Below are 27,916 nucleotides of genomic sequence, written 5' to 3'. Positions count from 1 at the left end.
GGATTCTAGCTGTTATGTTCATCGGGTCAAGGAACGGGAACAATACCATATAACCTATGGGCCCAATCAAAGCTAATCAACATGGCCTGAAAGTAGAATATTGAATGCATTGCGTGCAGGAAGTCACAGGCATACTTTGTGGATCAAATATTTAGTAAATCTCTGTGAATAATTATCTCTAATAACCAATACATTTCAGAATAGCAAGCTGCTCACAGACAAGGATGCTCTTTGGTTAAGGCACTGGACTTGGGATCTCTGGTAAATTCCCAGCTCTGCCACAGTCATTCCCCGTTCCTCAGTTTCTCCTCTGTAACATGAAGATAACAAGGCTTCCTTTCTCCCACCGTTTCAGTCCCGTCTGCTTGGACTGTAAGATCTTTGCTCCAAGGACTGCCTCAGGCTGTGTGTGCAGTGCCTAGCACCATAAGGCCCTGATGTGGGTTGGGGCCTCCGGACACTGCTGGGCTACAAATAATAACAATTAAGAAATACATCTCAAACAGACAAAGAGGCTAAGTGAGCTGAACAAATGATTCCTTCTGTTCAGCTCCAAATGCCAGAGACTTCAGAGTCAAGGCTGTAATTCCTCCTTTTATCTGGAGACTGATTAACCCTGGTGTCTGTGCTCCCGATCAAGCTTTCATCACCAAACACCACACGCTGGAGAGTCTCGGCATGTTACCACATCTCCCAGAACAAACCACATGTGCTGCCCTGACCCACACCGGGAATCCCATGAAAGTCACATCGCAGCCTCTTAAAATTCTGTATGACCCTGCACGACGTCTCTGTGCCTGGGAGTTCTTGCCTCGACTTCAACGGCAATTCCATACGTGGAGAGCTTGCAGGAGCAGGTTGCTTTGCAGTATCTTTTTGCTCCCAGCATCTTTGGAGGCAGAACTCCTGAAATGTCTCCTGCTTTCCAAAATGACACTGCAGTAGAATGTCATGCTGTATCTGGTACATTGGGCAGCGCTGCGGGAATGTTTTCTGGTATAATGCGCATGGCACAATATGATGATAATAATCCCTAGTTCTTCCATAGTGCTTTTTACTGGTAGATCTCAAAGTCCTGGATAAAGAAGGCCATTATCATTGTCATCTTTGGAGAAACAGACACACAATGAGGAAAAGTGACTTGCCCAGAGTCACCCAGCAGGCCAATAGCAGAGTTGGGAATAGACCTCGTGAATCCCAGTCTCATGCTCTTGCCATGGGGCCATGCAGCAGCAAGGTCAGGTGCCTATGCGCCAGCTGAATTCCAAATGATTCTGTTCCCTAGACTTTTGCCGTTACTTGGGATGGGACTTGGGTTGAGTCCCTACCACATGATGAGCAGTCCAATGAAAATTCTTTTTGCGTAACTGTGGGGGAGTTGTGGCACCTCAGATGGGCCAGTTGCTGAGCTGGGTGTCTATTGGTGTCTGTTTAGGGACAGTGCTGTGTAGATTCTTGTTAATTGAGTTAAGGCAAACAGATACAAAAAAAGGAATTTTGTAGGAAGTTCTAAGTGAAACATCTGATCTGTGGTTTTTAAAGTTAAATGGTTTGGGGTTTAACTGGAGAACAAACCAGAACTGATTTTGCAGTTCCTTAGCTGTGCCACTGGCCAGAATGGATGAGCATAATTAGTTGCACCTTCAACACATGCATGGTCATAGATTCATGGATCTTAAGGCCACGGGAGACCATTATGGTCATCTAGTCTGACCTCCTGCAGGCTTCAGGCCAGGCTGTTGCATCCGGGGCTCCAGGAACGACACGCTGGGGTGAAAGAGCTGTCCACGGCTTTTCAGCTCAGCGAAGCTGCAGGGTTGTCTGGGCCGAGGAGGGGAAGCGGTATCTTTTGGGGAGTCTAGTGCTGATAAAGACGTGGGATTCGGTCCTAACTCAAGGCCACGTCCTGCTCGGAGAGGAATCCTGCAGAGGATGGGAAACTGAGCATCGCTGCTACATGGGAACGCTTTGTCAGAGGGAATTATGGGGCACTTGAGTCTACCCAGCAGCCTCCCTCCCTCCCTCCCCCTCCTGCAGGTGTGTGGAGCTCCGAGGCTGTGTGGGGACATGGCTAGGTGGGCTCAGGGAGATGGCTGCTGTCCTCGGCATCTGGCCCCCTTCATAGCCAGGGGGTTTCCCCACATCAGGTAACGCTGAGCCTGTGACCTTCTCCTCCCTGCTCTGAACCTCTCCCTCCCACCAGAAGGGGGCCACTCAGAAAGGGACCCTGGGAGCCAGGCTCTGATGGGAGCCCTGCTGCTACAGAATAAGGGGGAATGTGGCACCTCCCCACAAATGCCCCACTCCTCACAGGTGCCCCAGCTTCTACAGGCTGGTTGGGGGCCAGAGCAGGCAGAAGCTAGGCATGGAGGGGTGTTGAGTATTTAGAGATGGAGGTGGAAGACTGATGTCAGGGGGCAAGACACATGGGTGCTGCGGTGTTTGGGGATCACTGAGCATTCCTTCCTCTCCTGAACATGCGCCCCATCTTTGGCTTGGCCTGTTTGGACTGTAAGCTCTGGGGGGCAGGGAGCATGTGTTCTGTAAAGGACCATGTGCATTTACAGGGCTATACAGATGTTTAATTTAACAGCAACTCAGACTTTCAGAGTATGAATAATAACTGCAAAGAGCATGTCTGAATTTTTAGGTGCTTGTAGTTAAAGGTCTCTCGGCAAGAGTGTGGCCTAGTGGATAGAACACTGGACTGAGACTCAGGAGCGATGTGCGTTCTAGTCCTGCATCTGGCCTGCTGGGTGACCTTAGGCAAATCACGTCACCCCTCTGTGCCTCAGTTTCCCCATCTGTAAAATGGGGCTAATGATGCCTCCTTTGTAAAGATCTTTGAAATCTACTGAAGATAAGAGCTAGGTGTTGTTTACAAAACTGCAGCATGCACAGTGGGTCTGATTCTGGTATCACTCCAGTGACTTCAGTGGACTCCTGATGTAGATGTGTGTAACCAAGGGCAGAGTTGGGCCCAGTAAGTACAAAGGGGCCGCTTGCCCAAATAAACCCAAGAGCAAAACAAACACCTAAGCATAAGTAAATACAAACAAGCAACCCTACAATAAACACCACAAACCAGGAAACATTTGAAGCGTGATGTCCATCCAGAGAACAAAATATTTGCCCACTAGCTGACGGCCCAGAATCACAGTGTCCATTCATTGTGCCTTGCCTCAGTGTCTGTTAATTGTTTGGCAGCATGGCTCTTATGGGCTAGCTGAGAGTGTCTGTATCTAGGTGTGTGTGTGGTGGGATAACGTTATATCTGCCTTAAAAATGGCAAAGCCGTTGTGATCCGTGCGTGTCAGCTCTGTGGGACATCAAAAGAACCCAACACGCACCCCCCGAGGGAGAAAAGTAAAAAGCTGCTGATGTTTATATTCCATTAACTTTTATGTGCACTGAAGGATCTGTGCTCATGTGAAGACCCCTGTTAGAGGCGCAGTAGCTTTTGGTAGAGGTTCCTGGACCTGGGCTATTTCTTCTCCTACTTTCAAACACACACACACACTCAAACACACACACCCCTTCATCAGAGCACTCAACAAACATTCGCTAATCAATCCTCCCCCTGCCCCTGGATAGTGGGTAAATATTATCATCCTTGTCTTGTGACTTGGGAAATTGAAAGGTTAAATTACTTTCCCGTGGCCACACAGTAAGGGTGAGTCGGCCACAGGGCCAGGCAGGTTGGTCTGTGTCCATAGGAATGTTTTGCCCCTATGTATAAATGTTCATCCTGCAGCCAAGAAAAATAACTAGCGGGGACTCTTCAGAGCCCCTCCTGCCGTTTCTGTGCTGTTCCCATTGAAGTCAATGGTGAAAACTTCCCTGTAGGGCTTAAACTGGGACACGAGGCATCCCTCGCACACTGAGTGTGCTCCCTCTGCAGTATTGTGAGCCAGGGAGCGACTGGCCCAGGACAGGGAATTGAACCAGGATCTGAGGACAATATTGGAAGATACTGCTCAAATCAGATATTTTAAACCTGGGGTTTCTGGAGTCTATCTGTATTACCCATAGCCAGCCTTTTAAAAACTCTTTGTAGCTATGAATTGTCCTGCACTGTGTATTCAAAAAGGTGACATGGGGAGGTTTATTGTACTCGGCAAATTTGGCCTTATTTTGGAGTGGAGGCCTGCAAATCTGCATCAGGGCTTCTTGAGGTGCTGGACTGCGTCTGCTTCTGCTGTTCCCTCTTGTTCATTCGCTGCACGTATTGTTAATCTTTTACCCGCAATAAAAAGTGAAAATCTGCAAGACGTTCATGCAGACTACAGAGTTGTCCTAGTAGTCAGAGAAGTGGATTGGGAACTGGATGCTAATCCCAGATCTGACTCTGATTCACTGTGGGATCAGGGCCAAGTCAATCACTTTGTGCCTCAGTTTCTCCCATTTGCAAAATGGATATAGTGACCTCCCTGGTTAATGAGTGTAGGCTCACAACTGTGCAATGTCGGTCGAGTGTGTAGCGATCCTCAAGTGACAGGACTAGGGAAATGCAAAGTGCACAATGTATATAGGTGATTTGGGTAATAGGAAGGGAGAAGGAGACAACCATACACACTGAAGTGCTCTATTGACCCTGCAAGGCATTGTGTCTGGATGCCTGTTCCTCCAGGGGTGTGAGTTACAGCAGTGGTTCTCAGCCAGGGGTACATGTACCCCAGGGGGACGCAGAGGTCTCCTAGGAGGTATATCAATTAATCTAGATATTTGCCTAGTTTTAAAACAGGCTACATAAAAAACACTAGTGAAGTCAGTACAAACTAAAATTTCATACAGACAGTGACTTGTTTATACTGCTTTATATATGATACACTGAAATGTAAGTACAATGTTTGTATTCCAGTCGATTTATTTATAATTATATGGTAAAAAAGAAAAAGTCAGCAATTGTTCACTACTAGTGTGGCTGTGACACTTTTGTATTTTTATGTCTGGTTTTGTAAGCAAGTAGTTTTAAAATGAGGTGAAACTTGGGGGTACGCAAGACAGATCAGACTCCTGGAAAGGGGACCGGAATCTGGAAAGGTTGAGAGCCCCTGAGTTACTGCACTTGGCCATGTCCGGGTGTTATGGAATTGCCGTTTCAACCCTGCACAGCCCATTTATTTGAACTGAGGACCAACCATGCAACCTTTATTCACCTGAGTAAAAGAGGTAGGGTCAAGCCCTCGGGTCCGAGAGATTAATCAGGCCTTCTCTCTTAGATCCCAATTGGAAATTGACTTGTGCCTCAGAGGAACAAACTGCCAATGTAAACAGATGAACCAAATTCATCCCTCATTCAGCCCCATTGATTTCAGCTGAATGACATCAGGGATGGGTTTGGCATAGTCTGTTTAATCATCCTTTACAAGAGAGGCCGGGCTAATGGGAAAGAGCTATGCTTCAATTGACTCCCATCTACTTTGTCTCCACAATGCAGCTAATTATAGAGACATTGCTTGCCTCTCCAGTCCAGCCTTTAGAGACACCTGCCCCATGCTGCCCTAAAATCACCAGTTACTCAACACTAGCAGATTCATTACATACCTTAAGAGGCTTCCAAGCTATAAAAGCAATAAGGACCTCTGCAGCTAATGACTTCTGGAGGACCCCGTCATCTCTGCTGCGTGGGTGGCCTAGTACACCATGCGTTCCTGCCACTTGTTTTAACCCCTCCCTCCCTCCATTTCATTTTATTGTGATGATTTTACAGTGTGTTTGAAAATGCTCCCACTCGGGCTGGAATTGTAAGAGCCAGCAATTCCAAGGACTCATCCTGCTGCCATTGAAGTTGATAGAGTTTCGCTGTCGGCTTCTATGGAAGCGAGATCGGGCTTCTCGTGATCATTTTTGATGTTCATTATTTACAGAGAAGCCAACCTGAATTATTAATCCGGGGGATCTAAATAACATTCACAATTCTCAGTTTAGACGGGTTTGCCATTCATAACAAAAATTGGAAATTTATCGTGGGATCTGTTCATTAAAATTCACCTTTTTTTCCTTTTGTTATCTTCTAATGAAAGCAGAGAAATAAAGAAGAAAAGCCGTTTGTTCGTTGTTTCTTTGTATGAATCCAGCCCGTCACTTCTAATAAAGTCTTTGCTCTTGTATGCTTAGAGGAAACAGGTTTATAATGAAAGCAGCTCCTCAACCATGTCTATAGTATCCCTCAACCATAAAACAAATATTTGCAAATGCACCCCGCTTCTTTTTTTAAATGAGAACATTTAGTCCTGTTTAATATTTTTTCCACTGTAGATGCCATTCTTGCTTGCAGTGTATGCTTTCTCTGTGGCAGAGGATTTTTGTATTTTTAACATGTGTCTTCTGCTCGTTCTAGAGATGGCGGATTCGTATTCCTTCAGAGGTGGAAGGAGAGCTGCAGGGTCCAGCAAAACCAGTGCAAGCAAAGAAGGCAGCAGGACAGAGATGAGGGTAAATCCGACCCCTGAGCCCCCCAAGCTGGGTAAGGAATTGGGTTTTCTTTTCTCAAAACTAAGGGGGTGGCGGAGACGGGGCATGCAGTAGGTCTTGGAACTGCCACTTTCCAAACCAACGGGAAGGGGACTTGCCTCTCAGCATTGCAAAACCTGCATGTGAGGCAAAGATCCAGACTGAGGGACACACATTTTATATGCAGACCTGGGAAAATGCTGGAGGATTCGGTTAGGTAGCGTGATGCTTTCTGCTGCCTCAGTTTCATTTCTATTGCTGATGTAAATGTTTTTCCACAGTAAAAGCGAGGGGTCCCTAGATCTGTATAGAACGTAGGGAAATTGGGGACGGAAGTGAATGACGTTGCTTGAAATGAGGGACAGCTGAGAGGTAGAAAAGGAGACCTCCTGCTTGTTGTCTAACTAGTCTATTGTGCCTGAGGTCTCATTTGTCACACGCACACAGCCCAGAATGCTGGGTTTGGGAATATGTGAGGCCAGTGGGATTTGTTTGCTAAAGGTTGTCATTCCAGTGAAAGCTGGTTTTTTTCTATCCAGGGATCTATAAACCTGCCATAAGTTTGAGTTACTGTCCTGCAGCTTGCCGTCTTGGGGCAAATGCCCTGGCTGTGCAAGAGCCAGTCAGGAAGCTCAGCCTCCCCATTAAGTGACCTTTCATCAGCACTGCGTGACTCACATGGCCTCTGCCATCCATCACCATAAGGGAAGTCTCTGTCATCCCCACAGTGCAGCTCATTCAGACAGCCAGGACGGTGCCCCTAGGCTGTCTGGATACAGCACTCTCGTTTATGTGAATTCTTGGTCCTGATGGCGTGTAATTCTTTTTATGATTATTTATTTATTTGTAATGAGATTTGTCACATGGATAGTTTGTGCCAGTCCACGGAAGAGCCTGAAACTCTCCTCCCGCAGCTGGCAGAATGGAGTGGTGCATTCACTGATGTCCCCGTCTCTTTCCAGGAAAGGCTATTAAAAAGTTCAGCCAACTAGGTGATCTACTGGGCTGAAGTTTGTTGGTGCTTTCACTCCTTGTTTAGAATGCAGGCACTCGAAGATAGCTTTTTTCCAAGCGGAAGTCGTTGTTGGCTAATCCAACTTTGGCCCGTGGGCCACAATTGCAATGCACAGAACGGGGACTTTGCCTATGCTGATGGCTGGTGGAGGCGACATGAATCATGTGGCTGTGATGAACAGTTACTCACTGAGGAAGTTCCCTCTGGGGCACCTGGCATTGGCCACTGTCGGAAGACAGGATGCTAGATAGACCTTTGGTCTGACCCAGGATGGCCATTTTTATATTGTAAAACTAGCTGCTTACATGGAGCTGGGTCTTTCCAGTGATTTTAGGTGCCCAATTTGAGACACTTTAAAGGGCCCTAGGATGGGTACTCAGCACATTATGAAAATCAGGCCCCTTTAAGATGTCTCAAGTTGGGCGCCCAAAATCAATGGTCACTTGGTAAAATCTCGGCCTAAGTGTTACTTTTCCTTGTAGGCAATTGCCATAGTTGCTACAGGGACGTTATTCAATCGCCGGTGGGACGGGAGGTGACTCCCCTGACTGTACACATGCAGGGGAGTGTTCGCGAGACACGCTCTGGATTAAACAGTGGTCCAGGCGCTGAAAAAGTTTGAGAACTCTTCTCAAACTGAGATGAAAGTCACCCTTGGGGTAAAGAATGAGACATTCCATTCCACAGGTCAGCATCCATCCCACCCCAAAACTAGGTGTCAGAGACGCTCCGACGGGCAGCCCAGTTGTCTGAGCACTCACAAGTGCAAGTAGCTGCAGTGAGGGAGAAAATAATTAATTGTGGACATATAATTGCTATCTGAGTGGTGTTACTCAGAGCTAAGTAGAGTGAACTAAATCTGTCTGAAGGCCTTTTTTTGGTTTTTGCTGTATCAGCTCTTGTCAATGTCTTTAAAATAAAATAAAAACACCCTCCATTTTTGATTCCTCCACTTCCTGGTTTAAATGTATGTGATGGAGTGAAAACTTGTAATTATTCCTGCTGTGGGAGAGTTCTGTGGGGTGTTAGCTCCTAACAAGGTTAACTTCACAGGTGTGAAATTAAGCTTTGTGCAGATCCAGGGAGAAGCTGCCTCCGCAGTAGCAGCTTTGCCGGCCCTCTCTGGCTTGCTGTCTTTCCAAAGCCCTGTGCCCAGCTTGTCTGTTCTGTGATCCATTTCAAGGAGAGCATGGTTTTCATGCTGTGGATTTGATCTTGACCATGAGGGGCTTTGGATACCTAGAGAATCTGCACAGAATGCCATGTGCCTTAAAGGTACAGGGTTTGACCCTGCCTTTCAACTTCTTTTAGAAGATATACACGGCATTTCTCTTCACAGCTGCGGGAATGGAAGAGCAAGGCACTTGCCACAACCCAGATCAGGCAGGCTTGTTATAGCAGCCTCCCTTGTACAGGACTATAAACAACCTGGGTTTAACACCCGCAGCGTTGTGCTGCACACTGTGTGCCAATAGAGTACCTCATCCCAGCACACTAACCACAGCTGGCTTCCCTGCAGCTGTGCTGTGGAGCTGGCAGGTGGTGCAGATGGGTAGCTGTGAGCCCAGATGTTGGCGAAATAAGCGATATATTTTCTATTCCTCTGGAATAGGCCTCCGGTTGCTCCCTCTTCTTGACGAAGAAGCAGTTTGCATCTCTGCCCGTGCTGGAAATGGATGAACAAGGATTTAAATAAATAAAATCGTTTTTAATGTCTTTAAAAGTTTTTTAAAAAATAGAGAAGATGAAGTGTCACCAGCCATTCCAAACATGCCAGGCCCCCAACTGGCGTGCTTCTTTTCTTGGGAAACTTCATAGAAAAATGGGGGGGCATGCTGTTCTAACTGCTTTGGAATATTTTGAACTGGCAGAGTGTTTTGGAAAAGTAACAGATATTTTTCAAAAAGCACTATCCCTCCTGACAGGGGAGAACAGTGAAGTTGCAGGGTTGCCAGCTCTTGCTGTTTTACAGTGAGTCTTGCAATATTGGGTGTTAGTCTTAAAGTCCCAGCTCCTGGAGTCATGTGATTATGTGAGAATCTCAGCTTTCACTTACAATAAAGTTTCTAGCCCTCATGGTTGCATAGAAAAGCTTGAAAATATTACCTGTGTGCACCTTACAGTCTCAGAATCCAGGAGGCAAAGAAAAACATGTAACCAACAAACAGAATTTCTAGTAAGTGGAAAACTCTTAACAGAACTTTGGTAAGGGTTTTGAAAGGGGACCTGCAAACCTTACTCCAGAACTAAGAGGATTTCAAAGCAACCATGCAAAATTCTATTAACCCACTTAATCAGGGCTAGTAATTGTTTTTGATGGGCAAGTGCATAACATTCATTTTTTTTTCATCATTCTCAATCATCCTGGCAGGGGAAGGGCAGGCAGAGTTTCCATCTGCATGGGTGTGTTTTCATGACAGTTTTGCGAGGCTGTTTGTAAAGTTTGGGCCTGAATGGGATGAACAGCAGCAAATACATGGTTGTGAAGTAACCTGGTTTAATGGACTCCGGTCCCTACTGTCACAGCAGCTGGCTCCTGATTGCTCTGACCACTAGACTGCATCATTCTGTTATATTGTAGCTATGGGAGCTGTGCTGGAGCAATGAGGTTACCTTATGGGAGGGGCGGGGGGTCAGATCTGTGGCTTTATAAGGCAGAGAGCTCAGCTTTCGGCAGTTATTTTATATTCTGTTATAACTGTGCCAGAGACTAAAAGCCACATATTATACACACACATCGTTAGGGATCAGCGGAACGATGGGTACATGGCTATCAATGCCAAGCAGAACAGCTGGTATGACTTTAAGGAACTAGAACTAAAATACTAAACAGTCTTATTTTCTAGATGCCTCTTTGCCCCGGGGTATTTGGGGCATACAGCATAAAACTTGAGAGTTAGCTTATTCTGGGGAAAAGTTTTGTAAACTTTTGTAAACAGGTAGCTTTTCATTTAACTTGTAACAGTTGTTCAAAAAAAGGGGAAAAAAACCCACAACCCACTGATCTAGCTTCTAAATTAGAGCCAGATTTTGAGTCGGAATCTTTGAATTCTCTGGCAGCGTAGCATGTGAGTTTGCAGAGTTTATTCTTGGGTTGTTTTCTGTAGATTTAAATTGTTCTCCACAAGCTGTTTTTGTTTACCCTTCAGATGGAGCATTTACTAGCAGGGGTTTTTTTCCCCTCCTTTAATTAAACCCTCTGCATCTAAGCCTGAATCCTCATTTTACTGCTTCTGCTGGCCTATTCTGGATATTGCAGAGGGACATCTTTTAGAATAGAAGCCCATAGAATCTCAGGGTTGGAAGGGACCTCAGGAGGTCATCTAGTCCGACCCCCTGCTCAAAGCAGGACCAATCCCCAATTTTTGGCCCAGATCCCTAAATGGCTCCCTCAAGGATTGAACTCACTACCCTGGGTTTAGCAGGCCAGTGCTCAAACCACTGAGCTATCCCTCCCCCTTTTCAACCTGCCTTTGGGTTAAATTCACTCTGTGCACCACTTAAGTTGCAATTAAGCCCTCAAGGAAGTGCTTAAATGGGACAGGCTTTGTCCTGGCCCTCTGGAGCGGGGATGGTTTCACTTCTGGGGCACGTACACTTTTTTGCACACTCCCACTAGCTGATGCAAATGATAAGATTGACATGCTCAAAACCCATTTGCGTTTGGCTTGGAGTTGGTATGCGTCAGTGTTCTTAGGTTAGCAGCAGCGTGCCAAAAATTGTGCATGCAAGTGGTTGTTCCGGCAGAGTTGCGCACGCACACAAAAAAGCCCGGTTTTGACAATTTGGTCCCAAAGTCTTTCGAAGTTTTTATATCATGATTGCAGATATTTGTACCTTTACAGTACAGCTGCAAATAAGGTCTAATTTAGTTATGGAAAGCGTTAAGAATTTGTTTCCACTCTTCATGTTTTTTCTGCTATACACTGGGGCCTGCATTTTCAAAAGTGGCTTCTAATTTTGGATGTTTCCATTGTGGTTGCCAAATTTTTAACAACCTGGTGGCTGGCTTTTCAGAAGTGCTGAGCACCCTCATCTCAGAATGAAATCCGTATATAAGCATGTGCCAAGCAATATGGATCATATCTAGTATCATATTTTTAGCACAACTCTCACAGTATTTTTCTTAGAGCCCCAGCTCCTGGAGTCATGTTATTAAATGAGAATTGCATTTAAAAATCAAAAGTAGGATTTAGACTTCATGGTTATGGACAAACATGACTCTTTAAGGCTCAGACACCAGAAAGCAAATAACCCCCACTCCCAGCCCCCAAATGTATTATTTTTAAAGTCAGTCTCATGACTTTGGGGGCCCTGACTTATGATTTTTGAATGCTTGCCTTAAACTATACCCTGAGTAGATGGAGGAAGCAGCAACAGAGGGAGAATGCTAGCAGTCAAAGAAATGGGCACATGGAAAATGTAATAAAAATCACTAAAATGTCCTTTAATATAACAGAAAAACAGGCATTTGCTATTTTTTGTCACTCTTAGTTGCTTCTGCCATCTTGCACTAGACCAGTGGTTCCCAAACTGGGGTTCGCGAACCCCTGGGGGTTTGCAGAATGTTACAGGGGGGTCGCCAGAAAAATTTCACTCATGGCAACCCGAGGACCCCGGGCATTGGAGGCAGCAGGTAGGACCCGGATGCATGGCAGACAGGCCGAGCCCCAGGGAGAGCGGGGCCGGGCAGTCGGGGCTGGCAGCCCGAGCCCCAGGGAGAGCGGGGCCGGGCAGTCGGGGCTGGCAGCCCGAGCCCCAGGGAGAGCGGGGCCGGGCAGTCGGGGCTGGCAGCCCGAGCCCCAGGGAGAGCGGGGCCGGGCAGTCGGGGCTGGCAACCCGAGGACCCCGGGCATTGGAGGCAGCAGGTAGGACCCGGATGCATGGCAGACAGGCCGAGCCCCAGGGAGAGCGGGGCCGGGCAGTCGGGGCTGGCAGCCCGAGCCCCAGGGAGAGCGGGGCCGGGCAGTCGGGGCTGGCAGCCCGAGCCCCAGGGAGAGCGGGGCCGGGCAGTCGGGGCTGGCAGCCCGAGCCCCAGGGAGAGCGGGGCCGGGCAGTCGGGGCTGGCAGCCCGAGCCCCAGGGAGAGCGGGGCCGGGCAGTCGGGGCTGGCAGCCCGAGCCCCAGGGAGAGCGGGGCCGGGCAGTCGGGGCTGGCAGCCCGAGCCCCAGGGAGAGCGGGGCCGGGCAGTCGGGGCTGGCAGCCCGAGCCCCAGGGAGAGCGGGGCCGGGCAGTCGGGGCTGGCAGCCCGAGCCCCAGGGAGAGCGGGGCCGGGCAGTCGGGGCTGGCAGCCCGAGCCCCAGGGAGAGCGGGGCCGGGCAGTCGGGGCTGGCAGCCCGAGCCCCAGGGAGAGCGGGGCCGGGCAGTCGGGGCTGGCAGCCCGAGCCCCAGGGAGAGCGGGGCCGGGCAGTCGGGGCTGGCAGCCCGAGCCCCAGGGAGAGCGGGGCCGGGCAGTCGGGGTTGGCAGCCCGAGCCCCAGGGAGAGCGGGGCCGGGCAGTCGGGGCTGGCAGCCCGAGCCCCAGGGAGAGCGGGGCCGGGCAGTCGGGGCTGGCAGCCCGAGCCCCGGCAGTCAGCGGGACCTGCAGCCCAAGCTCAGTTGACTGGAGCAGTCAACGGGGTCCAGCAGCAGGAGCCCCACGGAGTGCGGAGAAAATTTAAACTTAAATCCCTGGAAATATTCATTTTTAGGAGGGGGTTCACGAGATTTCACAATTTAGTGAAAGGGGTTCACGGACTGTTAAAGTTTGGGAACCACTGCACTGGACCATTGCTGTACCTGACGCTATATTAAATGAAAGAAAACAATGTTTTTACCTGGAGGTTCCTGAACTGGAAGTTAGAGAGATATATTGCGATACCAGACAGGCACAATCAGGACGTGTTTTGTGGTCCATTTGTACCCACTATCTCTGACACAAGGCCAAAGCCTCTAAGGTACGTATTTAAGGCCCCCTAAAACTCACTCTGCTGTGTCAGCAACTGTATTGATAACAAAACCAGCAGCCAGTGGTTTTGTGGGTGCAGTAGCTCACGGTGATTCACACAGCCTGTTCTGTGATGAAGCGAGGGAAACTCAACTGTGGCTTTCGAGTGTGACTGGAGGCTCTTCTGATTCCTTGCCAGTAAATAAATACTTCAGTCGACTCCAAAAGCTCCTGTTTGCAAAATAAGCAGCACCGTCCACAGATTGGAAGGATGTCAGCAAAACTGTCTCCCTTGCCGTCTTTCGCAGGGCCAGGCCTCTTCATCCTAGAGGAGGTTCCTGGCGTGTCCTGTGTTAGGAACCCAAAATCCTCAGAGGCAGGCAAGGAGGAGAAGGAAACTGCCCCCCTCCTCTTGCAAGGAACTCACATCTGTGCCGTTAACTGATGTGATAGGCCGGGAGAACAGCACGTGGGTAGTCTTGTCTGAGTGTTCATGAGGAATTTAAGTAATTGCCCCATCCGTGGGGTATGGAGTAGACCCCTGAAAAATCTTTGCTGCACAAAAAGAGCCCAACCGGGACACTGACAATCGGCAGTGGAGGAGGAAGGGCAGAGCTTCACCCTGCTGTGGTGATGCTGATTCTCTGCGGCACTATTCCTGTCTTATCCTAGAGTAACTCCATTGATTTCAGTGTAAAACTGGAGTAGTGCTGGGCAGGCCCCCAGGCTGCTAGCTGGAGACCATACGTTATGACCTAAGCAGTTAGATAGTGCTCAGCCCTGTGATACGTAAATACGCATTGCCATTCTCTGACCGTTCAGAAGGGTTCTGAGCTGGTTCTGGCAGGCCCATGACAATAATGAAAACTCTGCTGCTCATTAGGGTTAGGCCAAACCGGAGCTTTGTTTTTGTTTTCAAGGGGGGTTGTATGAAATTAGAAAGGAGACTGCCAGTCCTGCTTGAAATGATAGGAAGTTACATTGGGACACTCGTGCAGCAGTTGGCAGAAGAACCCAGGTCATTGAATACCAAAGGAGCTCGACCTAATGGAATTTTCAGAGGATTAGCTCTGTTGATGAAGGTTATATTTTAAGGGTCCGTTATGCTGGCTGTAATGCAGGATGCTAGTGGATCTTATGAAAATACAGCCCTGTGGGACATCAGCTTGGCAGACGGACTCTGCAAACCAGGGTCATTTGGGTAGGTACCTTGCTGCTGTTGATGCATTCAGCAAGTCTGCTAGCAGAAAAACGGTGATAATCCAATCCTAGTTCACATGGGATGAGTTCTAGAACTGGGTGAAATTTTTCGGACAAATACTTTATTTGGTAAAAAAAAAGGCAGTTTTGGGCTGACCAAAACTATTCATGAATTTGGGTCGAATGCAATGAATAGTTTTGGCTGCAAAAAATGACTTTTTCTTAATGTTGAAACATTTCATGTCGATGTTTTCAAAATGAAAATGTCAACTTTTCCGTTCAGAACGACGTTTCGTTTAGAAATGTAGCTCAACTTGTTTTTAAAAAACGAAAAAGGGGAAAATAACATAGAAAACTATCCTAAAAAAATGCAGGGGGGTGGGATTGTTTTTGGTCAACAGAACCAAACCATCAATTCTTCATTCAGCTCCAGCGCAGTTCATCCCTGGACAATGGAGCCAGAACAAGGGCTAAACATCATGATAGTCCCACTTAGGCCTGTGCTGGAACTTGCCCTGTCTGTCTGCGCGTTACTGCATTCGGGCAGTGCCCATTTGGCACACTCACAGAACATGCTCCCAGCTCCCCATGGAGAAGTGGAGCTTACACTGGCCACAGAAAGGGCGGTGTTCCCCAGGGATTGCTAGTGAGCTCCAGTAACAAGGGGAGCTCAGCCTGGGGCAGTTGCTAACCTTTTCCTTCACCCCCCTGTTTGAGGCAGACTGATCCTACAAGCTAGATGTGAGCGAAAGCCCTGGAGGGCTGCTTCCAGCAGTGACCTGGGGTGGGTCTTGGGAAGCACCGCCAGGAGCTAGAGACGAGGTCACTGTAAATAGGGCTCTGAAAAGACCCCAAGAGTGAGCTGAACTCCCGCTGGGACCAGTAGGGATTGCCCGGGAGTGAGGGCTCCTGTAGGGAACCCAGGGGCAAGAGGCTCAAAGCTGCTACGGCTTGAGACCAGGCTGAGTTTGGGCCAAGTACAAAGCCCTCAAGAAAGGATGTAAGCCGTTTACAGGCTACATGCTGGCCCCCCTGCAGAGGGGTGAACTTCGCCCCTAAACAGCCTCACGGAGGTGATATGCAGCGTGTAGTCTCTCCTAGGCCCCATCCTTTTTCTCCATCGTCTGTTCTTTCTTCCTAGCCTTACTGCCTCACCTCCAGTCTCTGCAGCTCCCCATGATCAGCTCCATAGCCACAACTCATCACTCTCCTCTACCTGTCCCATCTCCTCCTACCGCTCACCTCCTCTGCCATAACGCTTCCGTTCTAAGCACCCCTGTAATTGCCACGTTGCTGGGAGCGATTGTTGTGCAGGCAGAGTGGGAGTACACTGGAACTCAAATGCATGAAGATGGGGCTGGGCGATTCCTGTGTTTTCCAGCCTGGCTCGGGCTACTCGGTCCTCTTGTTGGATCTTTGCCCACAGTTCCCTTCACTGGGCATCAGGGTTTGGCCCCTTTTTCCAGCCCAAGTCTGTTTATTGTTGAAGACAAAAAGAAAAGGACCAGTAGGGCAGGGATTTCAGGAGCACTCCGCTTCGGCCCGGCTCTGCTCCCGCTGAAGTCAGTGGGTTAAATGGGAGCAGAGCTTGCCCAGAGCTGAGCGTTTTGAAATTCCCGCCCTGGGAGTTTGGCTGCCGGCGTGCACTGGATTAGATACAGGCTGAATCGTGGCGGTGCGAAGCTTGGACAGTCACGGCACAATCAGGAGGGAGGGTTAGGAAATGGTGGGCTATCTCTGCTGGATAATTGGCCGGAGAAGTCTAGTGCAGCAACAGAAATCAAGGTCTCGATTTGCTGGTTGGGTAGCTGTGGGCCACATGTTCTGTGTTTGTTTGCAGGAAATGCAACCAGCGACAAAACAGAAGGCAAGAAGAAAGGGAGACCTAAGGCAGAAAACCAGGTGCTGAAAGACATTCCTGTAAGAATCCAAATCCATTGGTACCCTGATTTCCCCCCTGCCCTCGTCTCTCTCTCTCGCTGTGATTCTCTCCTTCCCTTTCTCTCTTCCTCATCCTGTCCAGCTCCCTGCAAAGGAGCTAGTAAAAAGCCCAACCCCAACCCCCTACGTGTCTGAGGTGGGGCAGGGCCAGCACCAGGTACCCAGGTGGTGGTCCTGATCAGCCGGTTTTAATTCCACTGACTGTGAAAGAATCTGGGGAGATGCTGTTACAGAGCCTGTGTGTGCATCTGCCAGAAAGAAGGAGAGCGACAACCACCAGCCTAATTGAAAGCAACTCCCCCTTCCAGCATGAGGCTGCTTTGCAGTCTGGGTTAGCAGTGCAGGCAGCAGTCCGAGTCCTTACAGCAGCCCGTCGAGATAGGTGAGACATCACTAAGTGAGATGTCCCTCTTTGATCATGGACGGTGCAATGTGGGACTGACCTGCTGAGTGCCCAGTGGACTCAGGACCTCTCAGGAGCAGGACCTAGGGATGCTGCTTTTAAAAAGCAGACAGTGCAAGTCTTTGTTCATGCAGTTACCACGGTTGCACATGCAAATGGGATATCGGCAGACACAGATGTCAGCCATCTCGCTGCCCCTTGGGAAGCGTTTTTGCTTAGGCTGGCCCTGCTGTTGCATGTGCTAATGAAGCTCTGTTTGCACACACGTCTGTCTGCACGGCCGGGTGTGTCCCCTTTGAACAATTTGACGCCAAGGGTGATGTGCTTATGGGAGCGACGTGGGTGACAGGATGATGTGAGCTATGGTTTATTTATGGGGATTATATATAAAGTACGGCTTAACAACTGGCATGATCCACACTGTGGTTTCTTCAGTAGGGTTGCCAAAGAGAGGGGTGTTTGATGCATGGGTTTGGAATTACTCATTGGCATAACGTGAAAAATAGACGCAGTCCAGATTCCAAGAAGTGACTGGCAGGTTGGATGCCACGCTTGAGACACCCGTGCAGTTACTCGGCACTTTCTGGGCCTCTTCCCGGTGTCTCCAGTTGGACACTCAGCATCGCGAGTCACTTGTATAGGCTTTTGCATGTCAAGACAGTGCTTTCCATTAGGCAGGTTAGAGATCTGGCATATTCATCGTGGGGGTGTCAGAGCTGATTTAATTATTGGGTGGCACTTAGTAAAGTGTGAGTTATTCCCTGGGGAATTGTACAATTTAATTTCAGTCCTGAAGCATGGACAACATATGGAGCAGGTTGTCATTAGACTAGGGTGCAGCGTGATTTGCTGACCAGATGAAATGTGGGGTGGTTAAATCACTGAGGTGACTTTTGATGAGATTTATGGGGCTGGGCTAGAGTGTATTTTAGTCATCTGGGAAACACAGTGAGAGATGGGCTGCTTCCCTTTTGCAGGTGCAATGTGTGAGTGCACGATTGCATCCCCCGTTGAAGCAAAACTGAGTGCGTGCACCTGACTGAGGGTAGAAAGCAGGCGGTGACAGGTACAAGTAGTTCATTTTGCAGGTGCACATTTTGAGGACGCGCTGGGCCTGCACGCTCTGCCCCTGCCCTTCTGAAATGTTCGCCCCAGCCTGTGTTGTGTTCATGGGATGCTGGAAGGTGTTTATTCAGCTGCGGGCCGCCATGTCTCCCTTTCTCAGCTGCCCCTGATGAACCAGTGGAAAGATGCGTTCAAGGCCCATTCCAGGGTGAAGTGCCCCAATTCAGGCTGCTGGCTGGAGTTCCCCAGTATTTACGGCCTGAAGTACCATTATCAGCGCTGCCAAGGGGTAAGGAGGATGGAGGTTTGTGTTTCATTTTGATGATCCATGCTTGTGTGTGTAATTCTCAGCGTTCCCCTTTGCTTCCAGCACAACACTCAAGCCTGGACGATTTCTCAGCAGTAGGGCTAAATTGCCTGGGGGGTCTCAAGTTTTCGCAGGCACCTTCATATTGAGTCAATATTTTATCCCCACCCCTCCTCTAACCATCTGCCCATGTGCAGTGCCACCCTGACGTCTGGCCTTTGGCTGGAAGGGAAGGCTGAGCAGTACCTGTCTGGGCCCACTGCCCCTCTTCCCCTCCTTCATCACATGCTCTGTCAGCTATGGGAATGGGTTTCTCCAGGTTGCTTTCCATGTGGTGGCATGATGTTAGTGAGCGGCAGCCTTCTGCGTGCCAGTGGTTTCATGGCCACCAAAGCTGTGTAACTGGCTGGCTTGGATTATTGGGCAGCTCTCAAGAAGAACACAGAGTTGTCTCCATTAGGCACTTGAAGTTGTGGCTTGGGCTGGAGTGCGGGCTCTGAACGTAGGGACGAGGATGGGCTTCACAGCCTGGACTCTAGCCTGAGCTGCCACTTCAGAGCGCTGTCTGCACAGCTATTGCGAGAGCGCAAATGCAAGCCCCACTAAGCCATGTCTGTCGATCCCCCGCTCGCTGTGCAGACATAGCCTAGTGACACATCTGCCAGCAGGGCTCTAGCTAGCTTGCTCAAAGTATCGGTGAGGTGCAGCGAGGCGGGCTACACCATGAGGTAGCAATGCGAGTACGCACCCGGGGAACCTGGGGGACTTATGCAGTTAAGTTTGATCTGAACGTAACCTTTTTCCTAGTGTATGTGCAAGGTAACACCTTCAGACTGATTTACTGGCTTGAGCTATAGCTTAATCAGGGCTACCACTTGATCTGTTAAATCACACACATAGGTGCTGGGACTAGGGGTGCTGTTGCACCCCCTGGTTTGAAGTGCTTTCCATCATACGCAGGGTTTACAGTTTGGTTCAATGGCACTCAGCACCCCCACTGTACACATTGTTCCAGAGCCCCGACCTTGCATATACACTAGGAAAAAGCTCACAATTCAGGTGAGGCATAGTTAACCTGTGTTAGCTAAGCCTGACCTACACTCCACCACGTTTCCTCGTTAAGACAAAGCTCTCTTGTTCCTCAGAATATTGAGGTCTTGAATATTCCTTGAAAATCTATGGAAAGGTCGCAAAATGCCCTGGGTTGGTTCATTTCAATCATAGACGTGCAGGACGATCTCAACAGGTCGTCTAGGCCAGTCCCCTGCCCTCGAGGTTGGCAATGAATGGCAGGGGCATGACAATCGAAATGAGCTGGACCTTTTAAACCATTAAAAAATCCAAAACCTCCCCAGTGGAGCCACCCTTTGAGCTGTTGGGGGGGAAAATATGGTTGTGGTTAGTTCAAATGACTCCGCTGTTTAAAAAGGAAACGAAAAGTTCATTTAATTAGGCTCTTCCTTATCCAGGAAGATGCAAATTTTGTTTGCGGTTGTCTTTTGTGCAAGTATCTGTGCGTGTGTGTGCAGGCCCACGCCTGTCTGCGGAGCATGGTGCAGAAATCCAAGCTGAATTACCATCCTGCAAAAGGAAATTGCTCGCCTGGATTACGTGACCTCCCCTCTAAAAAGAAAACCACGTTGCCCACAGATGCCCTTTTCAAAGAGAGGGTGGCACAATCCCTGCCCTGTGCAGCTCAAAACAGGAAACAGGCTAGAGGAGGAAATATGTTGTCCTTTTCCTCCCCCCCATTTCTATTCCCTCCCCCCATTTCTATCTGAGCAGTTGGGATTGTGCGGAATTTCTGGGCAGGCTCCAAACAGGTGAATTAGTTGAGATTCGAAGGCAACAGAAACTGAGCCATGATGTGTTTGCAGAAACCTTTCAGTAATCTGCAATCTCCCCTCACTTTTCTGCCCCGCATTTATGGCACTGAGGGTTGCTGTTTATTTCAGTCTCTAATAGTTCTGTAGTTTATTAAGAGGCGGTGTGAGCTGATCACATGGGGGTAGGTTTGCTTTACCTGGCATGGCATGGGTAGCTCAAAGGACGGGCAGAGAACATTTTGAAATATGGACTACACACTCCCCGAAATGGGATTATCAAATATATTAGCCTCTCCAGCTGTCGTGTTCCCTTCAGGTCAGATTGTGCAAGTGGAGGAATTTTGCGTGATCCTGTGCAAAGCTACATTAGTACCGGCTAAGTGCAAATCAACAGGAAACTCCGCTCACTGCGGGCCCAGGCCAGTATCCAGCCCTTAGCCCAGCTGACTCGACTGTGTGCTGGGGACGTGCGAGGGAAGAAAGCCACTCTGTGGCTGGTACTCCAGCCTGAGGGCTACAGAAACCCCTTTGGCTGCTGCACTGCCTGCCTGTGGTGAGGGACGGTGGGTGGATCTGCAGTGATGTGCATTCGCTCCCTCGCCCCAATGCATTGCTGTGCTGGGGCACAGGGAGCCCTGGCATGCATTCCCCACAGGCTGCGCAGCCTTCTCCCACCCCATGCCAAAGAGCTGCGTTGGTTCTGCTGAACCTAAGGCCCCCATGGAGGTGGGCAATAGATTTTCCCCAAATGTAGGGGCCAGGCCAGAGCCTGCTATTGCCCTGTTTGAATGTACAGTGGAGGAGTCAGGGGAGGCAGTGCACAGGGTTCTGATTTCCCAGGAGGGACCTTTGCATATAAAGAGGCAGATCTAACACTGCATTTCTTGACACGTCCCAGTATAGATGTGAGGTGAAATCCTGGCCCTATTGGGGTCAGTGAGAGTTTTGCCCTTACTTTCACCAGGGCCAGGGGTTCACCCATAATCTCTTGAATGGAGACGGTGAGTTCTCGTGCTCAGTTGCTGTTTGCGTCCATTAAACTCCAACTCCTTCTACCCAGGCGGGCTGGACTAATGCTGCATCCCCTGACACTTCCCTTGTCTGCACCCGCCTCTCCGTGCCAAGGGTCAGCTCTTTTTCCTTTAACCCAACAGAGTCCTTCCGTAGGCAACCCCACCCCTGCTCCCATCCCCCTGGATTCCCATTGCCTGGGGAAAGGCTGATAGAGAACTTCAGGTTTTTCCCTAGCAAAATGATCCAAGTCCCACATGGCCTAGTCCCCGTCAGAATTGTAAAGCAAGGGCTTTGCCTAAGAATTAAATTGACGGGGAGCCCAGATTGCATGGATTGAGGGAGTGAAAAGAGAATGGGAAAGGAAATCACACTGCAGGATTCACCCTCCAGTTCAAAGCTGCAACTTGAAATAAACTGGCCCCTGTTCTCAAACAGCAGCCATCTGAATTGTGCACAAAACTCCAACTTTTTTTAGCAACCTTGCAATTGCACGTCTCTGTGCCTGTTTGCATGTGCAAATGCAGGATTTGTGCTTGCAGTTTAGGCGGCTGTTTGCATTAGGATCTCTGTTATGCTTTTATTTTAAAAACGGTATTCTCTTTTCATCCCCACGAAGGATCAGATTCCCCTTTTGATGCACCAGGGTATGTGTATCTCACCAAAGCACTCCCTGGCTCCCATTTAAAATGCTGGCTGGCATTTCCAGTGGAGCCAAAGAGAAATAACCCTCTAGTTCCCATTGAAAGTCAATGGGGGTCAGGTACCTACGGCCCTGGCACCTTTGAAAAGCTCACCGGCTGTGGCATGTTGCCGATGGCGCTCGTGGGAAGGGATTCTTCTACCTCCCAGTCTTGGCAGTGTGAGTGTGCGGGGAGGTTCTTGCACTTGCAGGGGAAGGGCTGGTCCTTTCCCTTTCCCACCTTTCTGCTCTCTTGCAGGGGGCGATCTCGGAGAAGCTGACTTACCCTTGCTCTTACTGCGAAGCTGCCTTCACATCCAAAACCCAGCTGGAAAAGCACAGGCTCTGGAACCACTTGGATAGGCCAGGACCAGCTAGCAAAGCAGAAAACAAAGTGCCGAAAGCCGTGGGCAAGGCCAGTGGCAAGAAAAGGTACTGACGCACGGCTTAGCTGCTTGCCAGTGGTTTGCGGAAGGCCGGGAAGAGAGAAAGGGGAAACTCCCAATTCTCTTCCCACTGGGCACTGTGGTGCAAGCCCGGTTGGCCGTTGGGTTGGAAGAGGTGTCAACAGCGTTGGTTTCTTGACTCCGTTTTAAATGAGCCCTCTATGCTTTGCCCTAGAGCTGCTGAGAGTTCAGATTCCCCCACCATCCGTCCCAAACAGGCAAAGGTGGAGAAGACTGTGGTCCAGGAGCTCCCCGAGAATGGAGAGTGCCTCGTGGAGAGCAGGAAGAACAAAGCATTTCAGATCACGGCAGTGGAGGCAGGAGCAGCAGCTACCCCGACGGCCAAGTCTTCGAGCTGCAAGGATCCCAAACAGCAAGGGGGCACGCAGGCTTCCCTCCAGGAGGAGGACCCAGAGAGGATGAAGCACAGTAAGATTAGAGCCCGGGGCTACACTGGTTCAGGAGGCTGGAGAGGGTGGTGTCCCAGGGCAAAGGCCGGTCTCCTGTACAGCAACGTGATGGAGGGGGACTCCGTTGAAAGCAATTGCATCGCTCTCCATTTACACTCGTGCATCTGGCCCCCAGGCAGCAGGAGGCAGTGAAGCTGCACAGCACCCCTCCCACCCCCCGTGTGGGCCCCAGCCACAGTCAGAAATCAAAGCCACGTGCACAGAGCGGTCGGTCGGAGGGGAGAGTGCATGAGACTGACATGGGTCACGGCTGCATTGGGGATGGAAAATGGTTCTGTGGAGTTCCGCTCCCAAAGCACTTAATGAGCCATGAGCTAAGGAGACCATACATGCAGAAACCGCGTAGGCGGTAGGGGAGCCATTAGTCACGCAACGCCAGGTTGTTCAACAGCCGTCAGCAGTCAGATCTGCCTTATGAAGATAGGGAATAACGTCTCGGATACTAGGGTTAGGTAGTTTTAGTTTAGGGTTAGGTAACAGACCTTTTAGCTGCCACGGGATCTGGATCTAATGCTGTATGAGGGTGTTAGACTGAGGGTCCCATCCATAGCTGCTTCATTTCAGGGCAGTAAAGCCCCTTGAGGGAGGGAGGGTAAAGTGAGGTTGGATCCCTTACTGCTCACCTCCTGATCCAGAGTTAATCCAGGTTCCTTTGCACCGTGTGTATTTAAAGCCACGCTTGCAGTGCAGTTATTTGACCAAATTTTTATCTCTGTTTTCTCTCTCTCGAGTCAGGAAGGAAACAGAAAACTCCTAAGAAATTTACCGGGGAGCAACCGTCCATCTCAGGGACGTTTGGATTGAAAGGTAACAGGCAGCCCTGTTTCAATTCCACAGCCTATAGCTTCCCCCTCTGTGTTCCCAGAATACTGCCTCACCGACCTGCTCCTGTGAAGGCAGGTATCTGTGATCTGTTCATTACCCAGGGCACCCCTAGCAGAGCCTCCAACAGAGGCATTGGTTAGACTCTGTTTCCAAGATGGGCCTAAAACTTCACCTGTGAATGGCTTATGACTGAGGGCTAGGCTACACTTATATTTTATAGCGCTCTCACTGGCTGGCTCAGGGGGGTGAAAAATCACCCCCCTGAGCGCAGCAAGTCAGAGCGCTTCAAAGCGCCCGTGTAGACAGGCTCCGAGCACTGGGAGCCGTGCACCCGGCACTCGGAGCTCATCCCCTCGTGGAGGCGGATTACCAGGAGCGCTGGGAGAGCTCTCTCCTGGCGCTCGCACGCGACCGCACTCGCACTTCAAAGGGCTGCCGCAGGAGCACTCCCGCGACAGCGCTTTGAAGTTTCCAGCGTAGCCATGCCTTGAGGTTATCCCCTCTGACCTGCCACCCGAAAAAGGAGGGATGGGGCAGCCCCAGAAGTATGGCTGCATCATACTGCCTCTGATTTAATTTTCTACCCGCAGCTCCACCCCAAGTATGCTCCAGCAGCCTCATCTCCTTCCCCATCTCAGATGTCAGCAACTGGTTACAGGATCCCTAGTGCCCTTAACAGCCAGTTGGGGCCTGGAGTTCGCCGAACATTTTTGCATCATTTCTGCATGCGCGGTTCCTGCCATTGCCTGAGCAAATCAGACGTCTGTGCTCACAAATACGCATCTGCACTTGCAAATGCTCAGTTTTCCCATGTAACTCCTCCCGTGCGGGCATGTGCAGGAAGAGCATGAAACCGATGCCTAAAAATGCACGTGGCTCTCGGGACTCGCATTCTAAAATCCCAGTCTGCAGGGGGTTGCACCAAGAAGTGATGCTGGGCAAACAGGTCTTGCTGCGACCCACATCTGCCCCTGTTGGCCAGATTTTCAAAAGTGGCCTTTAAAACTGTATCTTCCATTTCTTGCACACACCCAGGTGGGTAACCTTCCTGTTAACTGCCCATACAAGGTGGGGTTGTGCGTGTGCAGAGCGGAGGGGCATCAGACGGAGCTGTTATTATTACTATTTATTTGTTGGTCCGTCGGCTGCTTGTCTGGCACTATACAGTACATAGGGGAAGACACGATCCTGGCCCCTTTCCTCGGTGGATTGTCGCCAAAAAGAATCACCTAAGAAGTGTGTCTTGAGGGACCAGAATGAAAAGCGAGTAATCGCTTGTTCCAAGCGTGGAACAAGCTGCAAAGATGAGGTGGGAGAAAGGACACAAAGGCATGATTAAGCAGGGAAGCTGGACTGAGTGCCGTTCACTCTGTGTGTATAGAACTCTGCCTGCTAATCCCTTTTCCACCAAGAGCAAATTTGTTGGCCTTTGCAGTCAGACTTGGCAATGCAGCAGCTCACTCAGCAGCGCAGATGGCAGCAGCCTGGTGTCCCAAAGGGATTTCTGTTCCCACGTGTGCCTGGCACTCACTCTTACACTAGCCCTCCTCTCTGCTCTCCTCTTCCCCTGCAGTTTCACACAGTCTGACAACACGGCATGTTTAAGGAAGTCCCAGGATTCACGATGGCAAATTTTTAAGGCTGTGGGGAGTAAAGGTCCCATTTGAGATCCCAGAACTGTGTTATTTCATAGTAGGGACCCTGGATTCCTTTTGTGAGCAGTTCCCCAAAGCTGTACCCTGCACGCGTCTCTTAGCGGAAACAGCCCTTTAATATTGCAGTGTCTCAGAAGCGGATCCTCTTTCAAATTCCTCCATCAGGCGTCAGACAGAAATCCCTCCCAGCTTGTTCCCCTCGCCCTCCATCCCTTAGCTGAAGTGATGACCTGTGCTCTGTCTTGGCTTGGAATTTCCCACGCTGTAAACGCTTTGGGAACAGGAAAAGTGTCTCACTTTCTGTTTGCAAAATTCTACGTGCATGCGTGACTTGGCATATCATAGTCATGGGTCAAATCCTGCCATTGCTGCTTAGGCAAAACTGCCATGGACTTCAGTAGTCATTGTGCCTAAAGGACTGCAGGATTTTTGCCTAATGAATCAGTTAGATAACGTTCACCGGAAGAGCATCCATCAAATCTCTTTGTCTTAAGGCCCTGGTTTCATGGTGTATGTCTTTAATAAAGGTTGCTCTCTTTCTACAGGCCTGGCAAAAGCAGAGGACAAGGCAAAGGCCCACCGAGCCAAGAAACTGGAGGGGACCAGCAGCACGGATGAGCTGAAAAAGAAGCCACCAGGAGCCAGTGTGAAAAGGGAGGCCGTCGCGCATTTATCGTCAGGTGAGGCATGAGGATTCCCCCGGCCTGCTGAGAACTGGGTCACTTGGTGGTAACCGCCCAAGAGTGAGGGAGGAGAAACAAAGCAACAGTTTGGTTAATGGAGCTAGGATAATAAGAGACCAAAGTCATTTTGCCGGCGTGAGGAATGACTAGTGGTTAAGAAAACGTTTCGACACTTGTCTCAGTGCTTGGAGCACTCAGCCATAGCTTATTTTTGAACCTTCCCATTCACTATAGACTCGGTTCTCAATGTGGACTTTGGGGTCTGAGTGACATTGAGGCCCAGATCTCAAGCCGAGGCTGAGGAGTGCTGGGCAGAGCTCAGGAGAGGGTGGCTGAGAAGATTATGTCGCTGTTTCACCCCCGTGATCCTGGGCTGGTCTCCATTGTTCCAGTTCCCCACGACAATTTAGAGCAGCCAATAGGCTGCTCTGCGTTACCCCAGCTGTGCCTGGCTCTAAGGGGCCATTTTAGCAGCAGGCCATTCAGCAGCGGGGTGAGGTGTCCTTGCCACCACCCCTCCCAGTGATCCTGCTGCACAGGAGAGATTGCCCAGTGGCCAGGGAAGATGGCATTAGGGCAGCTCTGTGCCGGGAAAGCATCACAAAACTTCGCCAAGGCAGCCTAGAATCTGCCCTGCGGCTTCAAGTAATGACACGATAAGCAATGGGAAATGACATAGACGCAAATCTTGCCCCTCGTGCATGAAGTCGCTAGCCAAACTCCCACTGACGTCAGTGGGACCAGCGTCTGGGCTATCGGCTGGGCTTTGTGCACAGTTCTTCCGCTACTAACTGAATGAACATACCGACCATTTGATGTCTGGAGCCTGCGTTTCGGAGTTCTTCCTCAGGCGCTTGCTTTCGCTGGCAGTCTTGACAGGGAGAGGCATGCAGGAGGCGCAGAATAAACACAGCTGCAGCGCTTTTCACCGATTGCACATGCAAATAAGTGGCTCTCTGAGCTCATCACAATGCGGAGATGTTCAAATAAACAAGCTCAATGGGTCACATGCTGACCATACTTCCCCGGTGTAAAAGCAGAGTCACCCTATCTGAGTCAACGGAGAGAACTCCAGATTTACATCAGTTTGAGATCAGAATCTGGTCTCCTGTGGGGGGTTTTTAAAATCTCATTTCACACATTTAAATAAACGCACGTTGGAAACTTGGCATGCAGACAGTAGCTGCCTATGTTTGTGCAGGTGGCAGAGATACCAGTTACAGAGCTTACATGCACACAGTCGGTTCGGAAGCCTGACGCTTATGTTTCATTCCTTCTCTGAGTTTCTCTTATGGGAGATGAGTTGCTGTGGGGGAGGAAGGATCACTCTCAGCCGCTCTAGGGGCCGTCTGTCTAGTGGCCCCAGCTTTCCCCTAATGGCCCACTAAACTCTATTATACCATTCAGCCACTAGGTGGCATTGTGTGCAAAATACCTTCTTTAAATGAACCTCAGCCATACCTGGCAGAGCATTAAAGGATCTCATACACAGCAGGTGTGATCATCATAAGCAAGCTCTGAAGCCAGGCCGTATCTGGTACAGGGACATGACATGGTACCAGGAGTAAACTAAGATCAGAAACAGAGGAACAAAGCAAAAAGATTGCACAGGTTGCAGAAATAGCTTATTTTTGAACCTTCCCATTCACTATAGACTCAGTTCTCAACATGGACTTTAGGGTCTTAGTGAGCAAGAAAGGTTGCAAGATCTCATCAACATGCCACTCTTCAGTGCTCCCAGAGAACTCCAGCTTTGATAGGCCTTCCCAGTGGACAGACTGGAAGCAGTGTTTTGCAAGATTTCAAACTGCAAACAAACTCCGCAAAGAAACTGGAGATATACAGGTATCTTCTTTAATTTGTTTGCTATGGGGAAGCAGGCAGAGCATATTTTTAAACCCTTTGACTTTACTGAAGACAGTCACAAAGATGTTTATGGAAAGGTTTCTGCCTATATTTGACACAGATGTGTTCACCAGAAAATTCAAGAACCAAGGGGAAATGTTG

General features: G+C 49.6%; 1 protein-coding gene across 3 annotated transcripts in view; it reads left to right on the top strand.

The window, feature by feature from the left end:
- Window positions 1-27,916, top strand: part of ZNF512B (zinc finger protein 512B) — a 65,241-nt gene that overhangs the window by 5,002 nt on the left and 32,323 nt on the right. For all 3 annotated transcript variants that reach the window (XM_073308968.1, XM_073308967.1, XM_073308969.2), the window contains exons 2-8: window positions 6,344-6,469; window positions 16,436-16,515; window positions 18,165-18,293; window positions 22,090-22,262; window positions 22,452-22,705; window positions 23,482-23,553; window positions 25,772-25,906. In XM_073308968.1, the coding sequence (XP_073165069.1) occupies window positions 6,346-6,469; window positions 16,436-16,515; window positions 18,165-18,293; window positions 22,090-22,262; window positions 22,452-22,705; window positions 23,482-23,553; window positions 25,772-25,906 (967 nt within the window). In that variant the 5' untranslated portion in view covers window positions 6,344-6,345. The remainder of the gene's footprint in view (window positions 1-6,343; window positions 6,470-16,435; window positions 16,516-18,164; window positions 18,294-22,089; window positions 22,263-22,451; window positions 22,706-23,481; window positions 23,554-25,771; window positions 25,907-27,916) is intronic.

Source organism: Lepidochelys kempii, chromosome 13 (assembly GCF_965140285.1).
Source record: "Lepidochelys kempii isolate rLepKem1 chromosome 13, rLepKem1.hap1, whole genome shotgun sequence".
NCBI lineage: Eukaryota > Metazoa > Chordata > Testudines > Cheloniidae > Lepidochelys > Lepidochelys kempii.
This window is presented reverse-complemented; position numbering and strand designations above follow the sequence as displayed.